Raw genomic sequence first — 12642 nt, forward strand, 5'->3', positions numbered from 1 at the left:
TTTCTTGAATGGCGGACCTCCTGCTTCGTTCGCTGAGCCTGACGTAACTCAGCTAAAATTCGATCGCCTGAACGGATGGCAGCGCGTTTCATATTTGCAGCAGATCTTCTGGTCCCGATGGAAGGAAGAATACATCACTTCACTGCAACAGCGCTCAAAGTGGCGCACGCCGAAGCCTAGTTTGGCAGTCGCAGATGTGGTCCTTGTTAAGGATGAGAATCTCCCTCCCATGAAGTGGCCACTAGCTAGGGTGGTCGAACTATTACCCGGAAGAGATGGCGTCGCCCGAGTCGCTGTTCTGAAGACTGCATCTGGAATGACCAAGCGAGCCGTTAACAAGCTGTGTCTGCTTCCCCTTAAAGATGCTGTTGAAAGTCAGGCTTCCAACGGGGGGAGTATGTCGGGTTAAGCAGCATAACGCATATGCCTACGCCCGGCAGCGGCTGTTCTGGCGGCTGTCTCCCGCTGCCTTCGTGTTGCTGCTGCACCTGCTGCGTTTAAGCAGCTCTCTTGCTCTACTCGGCTCAGACGCCGAGCCTAACTATGCCATAATGCTCTCACGCTCTCGTTATGCATAGGGCACGGGCAGTCGGCCCATTTTGCCTTGCGATCAGTCAATTATTGATATTCAGAACGTTCGGTCTATATACCTTAAGCAAACATATTAAATACGCGTACTGCCGCTACTAAATACTAATAAAATAAAATTGTAATAAATTTATCGGCTCTGTTCTTAAATTTAATTAAAATAGCTATTAAAAACGCTTAATAGCTCAAACACGTATCTTTAAAATTGTGCCTGCCACAGATTTTCGTCCTTTGTGGGGGCGGAAGGGGGCGGGGCGAAATTTTGAAATACACTTGTAGCAGTGGGATATCACATGAGTCTGGAAACCAAATTTGGTTGCCCTAGCTCTTATAGTCTCTGAGATCTAGGCGCTCATCGAGACGGACAGACGGACGGACGGACAGACGGACAGACAGACAGTCGGACAGACAGACATGGCTATATCGACTCGGCTATTGATGCTGATCAAGAATATATAACTTTATGGGGTCGGAAACATTTCCTTCTCTGCGTTACACACATCCACTTTTACCACAAATACAATACTCTTTTTTGAGTACGGGTATAAAAAGTTCGAAGCGGAAAAATGGTGTCGGGTAGTGTTATAAAGAAATGTCCAAATTTGTATAATATAATCGTATCGTTGACTGAAAATTGAAAAAAGTGTTTTTCTTCACTTTTAGATACTTTTGAAAGCATTTTTATTATACCCGTACTCAAAAAAGAGTTAAGGGGTATATTAGATTTGTGGTAAAAGTGAATGTGTGTAACGCAGAGAAGGAAACGTTTCCGACCCCATAAAGTATATATATTCTTGATCAGCATCAATAGCCGAGTCGATAGAGCCATGTCCGTCTGTCCGTCCGTCCGTCCGTCGGTCCGTCCGTCCGTCTGTCCGTCTTGATGAGCGCCTAGATCTCAGAGACTATAAGAGCTAGAGCAACCAAATTTTGTTTCCAGACTCATGTGATATCCCACTGCTACAAGTGTATTTCAAAATTTCGCCCCGCCCCCTTCCGCCCCCATAAAGGACGAAAATCTGTGGCAGGCACAATTTTAAAGATACGATAAAACTAAAAACGCAGTATCGTAGAAAATGACCATATCTACCAGATTGCCGAATCTGAATCAGATCGGATCATAATTATAGCCAGAATGAAGAAATGAATTTTCTGTTGGTTCCCTCTCCTTCTCCAGCGCTGCTGACGCTTATGATTCTCTTTCTCGCTCGCACACTCTGCCGCGTTCAGTGCGCGAGCAACCCCTAGCGGAGGAGATGTAGAATATAAATGGTACATGTACAATCTACATGTTAGATGTGGAATATACATTGTAGATGTAGATAACAGATGTAGCAAAAAAATGTAAAAGGTTTTTTTTTTTAATTCTAAAAAATCATTAGCTCAAAAATGTATATACAGACTGAGTACGGGTATAAGTAGAGTCGCGTCCCCAGAAGCGACTCACACGTTCCTTCTCGTTATATTTAAATATTTCACATGCAAAACATATGTTATGTTTGCACTCTTTCTTCCAAATATCTTAATTGCCATCTATTAAGAAGAGAAAAATGCCAAGAGACCATCATTGCAGATAAGATAAAATGGTGCTACATTGTCTAGAAGATTTAAAATAAAGCTTTGACTTTGCTCTGCTTTGCTCGTATATTCCACCTTCCTCGGATATCTTAATATACGAGCATCACATGTCCGCTTTAAAAACAGTTTCTTCCTCGCTATCAGATAAAGACCATATGATAGTTCTTGGTGATTTCAATTTGCCAGGTACTGGTTGGTCTTCCGTAAACGAGTCTAATAACCTTGTGCCCATGTCACGGCATGACTTTATCGACGGCAGGTTAGACATATCCCTGTCTCAAGTCAACCATGTGAAAAATTCCTTGGGTCGATTGCTTGATCTGTGCTTTGTCTCGGATCCGACCATAGCGTTGTTAACCCGAGCCCTTCCGCTCAGTATACCTGAAGACTCCTACCATCCTACTGATTTTAGTAAAGCATTCGATTCTATAAACCATTTTCTTCTAGCACAAAAACTTGACCTTTTAGGGTTTCCACCTAATCTTTTGAGATGGATTTCTAGCTACCTTCGTTCTAGGTCTCAAAGAGTCCTCTTCAAAAACTCCTTCTCTTCACCTGTTAAGGTTACTTCGGAAGTACCACAGGGCAGCCATCTAGGCCCCCTACTATTCACACTCTTTATTAATGATCTGCCTTCAGTATTAACAAACTCTCGAGTACTCATGTATGCGGATGATGTTAAACTTTGTGTCCAGTATAAGGACATTTCATTTCACTCTCGCTTGCAATCCGATCTCAATAACTTTCAGTCATGGTTTTGTGCAAATATGTTACACCTAAATGCCTCGAAATGCAAAGTAATGACATTTCATGTCCGTCTTGTTGAGCGCCTGGATCTCAGAGACTATAAGAGTTAGGGTAACCAAATTTGGTTTCCAGACTCATGTGATATCACACTGCTACAAGTGTATTTCAAAATTTCGCCCCGCCCCCACCACAAAGGGACGAAAATCTGTGGCAGGCACAATTTTAAAGATACGATAAAACTAAAAACGCAGTATCGTAGAGAATGACCATATCTACCAGATTGCCGAATCTCAGATCAGAATCAGATCGGATCATAATTATAGCCAGAATGAAGAAATTAATTTACTGTTGGTTCCCCCGCGTCCACCAGCCAAAGACAGACCCGCTACTCATTCTCCTTCTCGCTCGCACACTCTGCCGCGATCAGTGCGCGAGAAACCCCCAGCGGAGGAGATGTAGAATCTAAATGATAAATGTAGAATATACATGTTAGATGTAGAATATACATTGAATATGTAGATGTAGATAAAAGATGCAGCTAAAAAATGTAATGTTCTATGACGGACCTCCGAAAAAAAGCATAAGCAAACAATACCATTTATTAAAAATTCTTTAAAAAAAGTTCCGCCATAGAAAAACAAAATAATAATTCTTAAACAAAATGTAAAGCCTATCAGAAAAAGTCGGTTTGGATCAAAGCGTAAATAAAAAGTTCAATTTTGTCGAGTAGTGTACACAAAAAAAATACGATGATGACCCTATGACCATTTTATTTTTCGGTCCTGGTTAGCCATTCGGCGAAAATGTCCATATTTAAAATATTAAATCAGAATAATCTGAAATTCAATAACCTTTCTATCACTTTTACGCTTTCTACGAGTGAAATGTGTTGTAGCCGTTTATTTAACCAAATCTCTTCTCTCTAAATCTCTAGAGCAGCGATGCCCAGGCCCATTGCCCTCCGAGCCCTTTTGTTTTTGTAATTGCCCTCAGCATAGGAAATCAATTCTTGTGTGCATACACAGTTTGTGCTGTGTACCAGCCCAACACATGCAGACAACTTTGTGTGTATGCGATCCGTCCAGCAAAAACCGGTTTTGTCTCTTCTCTGATTGGTGTTACCCGACTTTTGTTATGATTTTGTTGTTGTGTTTTCTTCGAGATTTCACTGTTCCCTTATTCGTATTTGTGTTTTTGTTTGGGAGTATTGGTAAGTGCCCTGCCGTAAGCTGACTTTGGGCATCGCTGCTCTAGACCCTGCTGTGACACTTAGAATTTGTTAGAATTAGGTTGGAATGTCAGTCAGTGTCACCCCCGCTCCGATAGTGCAATGGCTCTTGAAGGCAAATTAAAATTCAACTTTATATTTTAAGGAGAAATTATGCTGGCAGTAGGCCGCTGGAAATTAAAGTTTAGTGAATCTAGAATCGGTAAGGCAACAGAACAAAATTATTATTTGGATTTCAATTTGTTTTTCAGGACCAAAATTTTTTCTAGAAGCTCAAGTTTCAGTATGAATCGCGGCAGTGACCACCAACTGACTGAGAACTGTCGCTGTCCCGAAAGCGAGTACAGCCATCTCGGAGGTATCGGCATCGCCGGCAACGTGGGTACGGATGGCCCGACTGCAACGGAATCTACGGTAGTCCCCGTTCAGCTGGGAAGCGAATCCGCGATGCCAGCGAAATACGTTAATTTAGGAAGCGCACATAGCTTGGGGTAAGTCCGTCAACAATTAGGATGTCGCAGATCACAGCATTATCAATCATCTGTTACAGCTACCTTAGTCCGGGTCTTAGCCAGGAGGCTTACCCCACCATGGATCAGCGAAAGGACGAGCTTGAATCAAACATTTGCAGCCGTGCTCCATCTTCCTCGTCCCCCCCGTGTTCTTCTGAAAAACCCAGCTATAGTGTGTTCAGGCTGCAGCTCCGGAGCCCTCAGTACCCGAACTCCGAGAGAATAATTTCCGGTGAAGAGGGCCTGCAGATGGAGGGCTCCAGAACGCGGCTAAGGAATATGCGCCAGGCAGTCACCAGTCCCCGACGAGCTGAGACCCCCCGGGTGGTCACTGAGCCGCGCCGCTCAACCCGTTTCTCCGAACAATGGACCTTGGAGCTCGAGCCCAGTACCAGTATTAATCACCAGGCCGACCAGAGCGGCCTCTCCCAGACAGATGCGGGAGCCGACAATTATGATTCTGTAGCATCGTTGCCCTCAGCGGAGCGGGAGATGTCGCTGGTATCTGGTACAGAAACTGGAACCAGCTCTTTTTGGGATGTACATGAGCCGCATGGCTCCAGGAACCACAATAGAATCGCGGGCGCTGGCGAGAGAGCGAGTAGTTTTGAAATGGCCTGCGACGTCAGGACTCATGATAAGGGGGCCAGGACCTATGAGGAGTGGCTAACGTTGAAAAGGTAAGTCTGGGATCCGATATTACTCAAGTTAAAAAAAAGATAAATCTATAACTCTATACAATCATCAAGATATGGCATCAGCAACAAATTCCCATTCAATTTCCGTTTCACGCTTCATGGTACGGGCGCGGGATACTAGAAAGGGAGAGGGCCTGGTTGTGGTTACCGTTTTCTTCTTTCCTCATAACCAATTGCATATTATACAAAGATAATTTATACCAATTTAAAGCTAGGGGTGGTGGGGGGCAGAGATTATGATGGATGGATTATGGACCGCGATTTGTCAGGAATTCACGCACAGAAAGTATTTGCCGGTAATGGTTCATGGTTCTTTTTTAATAGAGTTTCAAACATTACAAAATGTATACATAATCATGCTTTGAAAGGAGACAATGCAGACAACATGCTAACCATAGTTTGGCTGGTCAATTTTAAAATGCAAGTTTCTGGTGTGTGGATAATAAAGCAAAAGTGGCCTAAAAAAAAGATTTGCTTAAGAAAAAAAAAAAACGAGACTGAACGTGTGAGTCGCTTCTGGGGACGCGACTCTACTTATACCCGTACTCAGTCAGCATATACATTTTTCAGCATATAATTTTATAGAATTTTTGAATTAAAAAAAAAAAAATTTTGCATTTTACATTTTTTTGCTACATCTGCATCTAGATCTACATCTACAATGTATATTCTACATCTAACATGTATATTGTACATGTTCCATTAAGATTCTTCATCTCCTCCGCTAGGGGTTTCTCGCGCACTGAACGCGGCAGAGTGTGCGAGCGAGAAAGCAATAGGTAGTGGGTCTCTTGCAGGAGGGGGCAGGGGAACCAACAGAAAATTAATTTCTTCATTCTGGCTAAAATTATAATCCGATCTAGTTCAGATTCGGCAATCTGGTAGATATGGGCATTCTCTACGATACTGCGTTTTCAGTTGTAGCGTATCTTTAAAAATGTGCCTGCCACAGATTTTCCGTTCTTTGTGGTGGCGGAAGGGGGCTGGGCGAAATTTTGGAATACACTTGTAGCAGTGTGATATCACATGAGTCTGAAAACCAAATTTGGTTGCCCTAGCTCTTATAGTCTCTGAGATCCAGGCACTCAACAAGACGGACGGACAGACAGACGGACAGACAGACAGACATGGCTATATCGACTCGGCTATTGATGCCGATCAAGAACATATATACTTTATGGGGTCGGAAACGTTTCCTTCTCTGTGTTACACACATCCACTTTTACCACAAATCTAATATACCCCTTAACTCTTTTTTGAGTACGGGTATAAAAAGTGCAGGCCTCGAACCGAGGACCCCCGAATCGGCAGTTTCGACTTATCCCACCGAACCACGCTTTGTTTGATTTGCTAGGCATAATGCTGATTTTATTCCGAGTTGGGAGCATCTTTGGCCCAAAAGAAACAATTTAACAATAAACGAGAAGGAACGTGTGAGTCGGCTCTGGGGACGCGAATCTACTTTTATACCCGTACTCAGTCAGTATATACATTTTTGAGCTTATGATTTATGTAGAATTCTAAAAAATTTTAAATTTTACACTTTTTTGCTACATCTGTTATCTACACCTACAATGTATATTCTACAGCTAACATGTAGATTATACATGTACCATTTAGATTCTACATCTTCCTTGCCAGCGGGCACTCGCGTACATATCAAGGCAGAGTGTGCGAGCGAGAAAGAGAATGAGAAGCGGGTCTCTTGATAAAGGAAGCGGGGGAAGCAACTGAAAATCAATTTCTTCATTCTGGCTATAATTATTATCTGATCTGATTCAGATTCGACAACCCGGTAGATATGGCCATTCTTTACAATACTGCGTTTTTGGTTTTATCGTATCTTTAAAATTTTGCCTGCCACAGATTTTCGTCCTTTATGGGGGCGGGGCGAAATTTTGAAATACACTTGTAGCAGTGTGATATCACATTAGTCTGGAGCTCTAGCTCTTATAGTCTCTGAGATCCAGGCGCTCATCAAGACGCACAGACAGACGGACATGGTTATATCGACTCGGCTATTGATGCTGATCAAGAATACTTTATGGGGTCGAAAACTTTTCCTCCTCTGCGTTGCACACATCCACTTTTACCACAAATAAAATATACCCCTTAACTCTCTTTGAGTACGGTTATAAAAAGATTTGTTTAAGAAAACAAAAAAAGTAATCCTGCCCAGAGTTTGAACCTAGGGACCTCGGATAGGAACGCTTGACTTATCTCACCAGACCACATTGCAATCGATCGGATTACCGTAGACATAATTTAGCCCTTTTTCCTCTTGCCTCTTGCTTCGTGCTTTTAAGTTTTGCATTTTGAGTCTTGCCTTTGCCCTCTTCCCCTCTTACCAATTTTCTATACTTCTGGTGGGAGGATCAAATATCGGTTCGTTAGCGGAAATCATTGGCTAAAAAGGAACAATCTAAAAAAAATCAGGTCGCTAGAGCCAACGATATAGGCTGTGGGTTGTTGATTCCAAAAACAGCCCTACACAAATATGTATAAAGATAATAATATAATAAAGAATATAAAGGGAGCTTGAAGGCGTCGCTTTAAATCTTCGCTGCGGGCGCAAATTTAACTTGGGACGGCCCTGCGTATGAGTATATCTGGCTATAGACTTTAGTATTAAGTGAGGGTAAACCAAATAATGAATACATTGTGATAACATTATCAGTTATCATAAATATGTAGTTAATATCATGAGCTTTTTCCATTGCGTCCCAAAGTGGGTAAAACAACAAGTTCTACCCGATTCGCAGAGTCTTGCAATTTTGTAACTAGCCCCATTTCTGGTAGCATTGCGTCACGTCATATTTTGGCTTGACATTTTCATGATGTATTTGTTTTAACATTTTTCAAATTAATGGTAATGAAAGAGCGGAATTAAAAACAATAGCGAAAAAATGGAAACATCAAATTCGAGTATTCTAAATTTTAATTGACTGAGTATCGTGGCCGCTTGTTTTAATTTTGAAAATAAAACAACACAATTGCCAATATTTGAGCATGGCACGAGAGGTTGCCGCCGTCTTCCCTATACCTTTTGAGTACCAGCAATAAACATTAAACACAATTACTACATTATCAGGCAACCTCCGGTTTTCACTTTCACAAAAAACTGTGATTTACTTTTCAAAACGAAAAGTCAGGCCCTCCCGCACTCGTAAAACGCAAGACTTTTCCGTTTTCAAAAGGCAACGAATTCCTCGCTGAAATGAAAAAAAAAACGTCTTTTTATACAACTAAACAAATCTTAATTGCAAAAGGAAAAAAAATAGATGACTTAATGATGCATTGACATGAATTTGACATTATAACCAGTGCAATTGAGTTTGTGCCCTTTTTATAAATAGTTTTTATTTAAACCAACCTCTAAATTAGATCTGAAAAAAGTGGTCAGGTCAAAAGAAAAAGTGAATGCATCTTAACAGCTGTGGCAGCCCGATCGATAAATCTCTGTTCAACTTAACAGAGGCCTTTTTGTATGAGCTGGCACTAACGCGTGGGTATAACAGGAGTAAATTTTGCGCTTAACAGTACAGAGAGTAAACAAATTCACAAAAGTGGATTCCAGAGCGCCTTAAAATGAAAAGTATGACTTTTTGCTGAAAAGGAACACGCAAAGTGAATGTGAAAACCGGAGCGTACCTCAATGAAAAATTATAACGACCCTCTCTTTAACCCTTTTACCATTTTTACCTCACCATTTATGTAACAGAAAAGAGGCTTACCAGCAACAACGTCTCCAACGACGTGAGGCTCATCGCTTGACAGTGGCCGTGAGAGTTCGCAAGCAGATGTCCGACCAGTGTTACTCAGACTGGCTGGCGTCTAAGCAGCAGCGTCATCTGGGTGCTCGAATTCCCGGCATCAAATCTGCATTCGGGAGCGACGACTCAGGTGCGGGCGTTCCTTCCAAGCCTATGACCTCGATCAAGACGCCTACATCGGCGCACATGCCATTCATCCAAGTAAAGAGCGCTCCTCGAGGCAGCACGTTGGCGGGAGGGTCCGGGCGCAAGCCGTCCCGTACGCCGGAAGAAGTGCAGCGACGGGTGGAGCAGTGGGATCTCAAGAAGATGAGGGAACAAGAGCGACAGAGGTCGGTCAAGCAGCGTGAGGAAGCCGAGCTCCAAGAAATCGCTGCAGAGCGCGGTCGTCAGTCAAAGCTGGCTTGGCAGCGTTGGGTGGCGCGTGCGGCGGATAAACGGCGGCCCGTGCCACTCAACCGCGGCCTTGAGTTGCTGGCTGGAAGCACCGCACCAATTTATGTGGTTTCGAAACATGGACGGCCGCCTGTTGTGCCGCTGTCTGCTGCTCAACGTGCTCTGCGGCAGCGTCTGGACGAAATAGATGGGGTGCGGATGTATCGTAGGCCAAAGTAGCCGTAGCCTCCTTGCCCTACACATAAATACGCTAAAGTCAAGGCAGTTGGACCCGTTCGATCTTTACCTCTCTGTCCGTTTGACTTTGACTTGACGCCTGGCCCAAAGAGATTCCAAAGGCCCTATTCAGTAATTCTGACCATTAGAACCTCAAATCTTTCATAGACTATCTACAATTACACTATCCGCTACAGCTAGAAACGGTGTTTGCTTTGGGGTTCCACTAAGAGAACGATCAGAACTACCAGATTTGGGTTTGATCGGATAATTTGTATAGCCAAAATGAACAAAAAAATTTCGGGTTGACGAGTCCCCCCACCCACCGAGTTCACACGCCTTTCGGCGGAGCGAAAGAGAAAGGACGGCTGATGGTAATTCGTTGGTGGGAGAAGAGAGAGGGAGAGAGAGAGAGAGAGAGAGTGTGATATCCAAAGGAAATTGCCCTCTGGTTTCCCCAATACCTTTGTGTCTGTTTCTGATGACATGACATGGACACAACCCCCCTGCTGAATATATTGCATAAGCTAAGATTACATACATATGTATGTATTATGTACATATATATGTATACTTATGTACTAGCTGTGTACCAAAAAACGTTTTGACCTGACCGCTATGAAGTGGCTTCGAAGTGCTTTCCAGAGCAGGGTGACCAATGGAATCGAATGGATTCCTGTCCTGCCCTGGCCCAGGGCATTGGAACGACAAGATCCAGACCGTTAATCGAGTTCGCTTGCATCGCTTACCTGCAGCAGCCTAGTTCAGTCCGACGTCGAAAGTATTCCGGCTAATTCAATTACAGAGAAGCCACAACTGAGCACCACCTCATGTGCAATCTTTATTTTAGTTGTTTGTTCCCAGTTCAAAGAGCATTAAGCCCGGAGAGTGCGGGTGGCTAGGCTAGGGCTCGTACAGTGTGGGCATCGCTTGCCCAGGACGACAGTGCTGCCCTTCACTTGCCCACTTATCCTTTTCATCCATTTTCAATGTGCCTCAGCTGGCAAGCCGCCAGCCCATTCTGCCTGCCCTGCTGTCCTCCTGTCCTCCTGTCCTCCAACACGGACAGTGACTATGACAAAACCGACAAGTACTTAGCCAATACGTATGCCTAGCCATCCATCCCCGTCCTGGCCAGTGCGAAGAATTGCTACTCCTCACTCTTAAACAGTGGCCAGACCCCCCAGAGCCAAACCTTCAGCTGCTGATGACTCGTATGCGGGATAAAGGGATCCCAGACAAGCACAGACCAAGCCTCTGGCTAATAAAAGCTTGTCCCTATACTTTGTAATTTCTAAGGGGACACTCCCTTTTCTTCCGTTAGGCATTTCGGTCCTGATTGATTACACTACTCTACAGTCACAGAACGAGTCAGACCAACTTTTTCGGATGAAATTGGGGCTCTAGAACGTTTTAATGAATTCTGATTTGGTTTTTTTTAATTAGTATTTTTTTTTATCTTTGCGTTTCTGAAAGGCTAATGAATGCAGCTGTCAAACGGATTATGGCGCACTTAATCGGTGCCTTCAAGGAAGTAAGGGTGATTATATGAACTTACATATGTACTCGTATAAGCAGAAGAGATGAAGGTTTCATATCTAATGCTACTCAGTTCCAGTAGCTCAAAGATGTAAGCTGGGAGCAGAACCGCATCTTGAACAGCTCAGCCCGTTCATACGAGCGAGCTCAATGGAGTAACTTTTCAACTGAATTGCTGAATACAGAAATTTGGTGGTTGGTTCACAATTTACATCGAGGTGTCGCTTTGATTTTCGATCGATTGGAGATTACCAGCCACCAAGGGCTGCTGGGCAGGAGTCATGCAGGAGTCAACCACCGTATCGTTCCGTAAAAAACCCAATTGATTTTTCTCCTACCACTGCTTTCCATCGATCTTCACGCTTGACGGTTCGGAAACGACACGAAACTATGGGTTGGATGGAGCCCAATCAGTTGTCATGTCCTTATTGTGGAAGGCCAGTTTGGACATTTTGGCCTGGATTGGACATTTTGGGGGCTGCTCTGGGTTAAGGAGGCCGCGGGAGACTTCCGGGTGAAGGTCGGCATATCAAGTATTTGTCGTTGTCAGTTGTCAAAAGATAATAAAAACAACTGCACTTTGGTATTTGACTGTCGTCCCGCACGCTCTGCCCCGCCCCGCTCTGCCCAGCCCCTCCGCGCCTCGTCGTTCTCTTTGACTCTGCGATTCAGCAACAATTCGCTTTTGTCGTCTCGTTGCTTCTGCTCTTGCTGCTCTTGCTGCTCTTGATTTTGTTGTTGATGTGGGGCAGGGAAGGCGCAACAAAGGTGCTCTAGCTGCTGCACCTTCATCTACAATGCTGAAATATGTCTCACTGCGGCCCGTTCCTCTTTCACATTTCACTCTGGCGACATTTATTTGTTTTATTTTAATTGCAGGGTCCTTGTGAATGGTATTGTATGGTTGAGGAGGAGGAGCGGCAGCACTCGGTTAGAAAGCGAATTGCTAGGAGTAACAGGGGTAAGGTAAGCAAAGCCCCCGCCTTTCGGGTCTGGGTTTGACTTTGCATTTGGCTTTTGCCAACGCGTTGCAATGGATCCAGTCGACACCCGACGCACGGTGACAGCACAGAATGTTAATGAAATTTTAATTAAATAAGAGCTCCAGTATCGTTGCTCCTGGCTCCTCTTCCTACCTTGGCTTGCCACCATTCACAAACGCCAGACAGCAACCCGACACTTACTTCTTTTGTTGCTAAATAATATTTCCCAAAATCAGAGGTACCCTATGCATTGATTGTCTTGTGGGTACAAGTGTACATACAGTATGTACATTGTAGTAGTTTTGCTTCGAATGGAGCCACGTAGATCTCGAATTTGTACATATGTATGTACATATGTGTGTATGTATGCTGCACCACAAGCTC

The 12642-nt window shown here is 43.7% G+C and overlaps 1 protein-coding gene across 1 annotated transcript; it reads left to right on the forward strand.

Annotated features, from left to right (window-relative positions):
• The first annotated feature begins 4337 nt into the window (after positions 1–4337).
• Positions 4338–9739, forward strand: LOC111072119. Its single transcript, XM_022363772.2, has 3 exons — positions 4338–4632; positions 4692–5333; positions 9073–9739. The coding sequence occupies exons 1-3, from the start codon at positions 4427–4429 to the stop codon at positions 9737–9739; spliced, it is 1515 nt and encodes a 504-aa protein (XP_022219464.2). The 5' UTR covers positions 4338–4426.
• Positions 9740–12642: the final 2903 nt, after the last annotated feature.

Source organism: Drosophila obscura, unplaced genomic scaffold (assembly GCF_018151105.1).
Source record: "Drosophila obscura isolate BZ-5 IFL unplaced genomic scaffold, ASM1815110v1 contig_188, whole genome shotgun sequence".
NCBI classification, from domain to species: Eukaryota; Metazoa; Arthropoda; class Insecta; order Diptera; family Drosophilidae; genus Drosophila; species Drosophila obscura.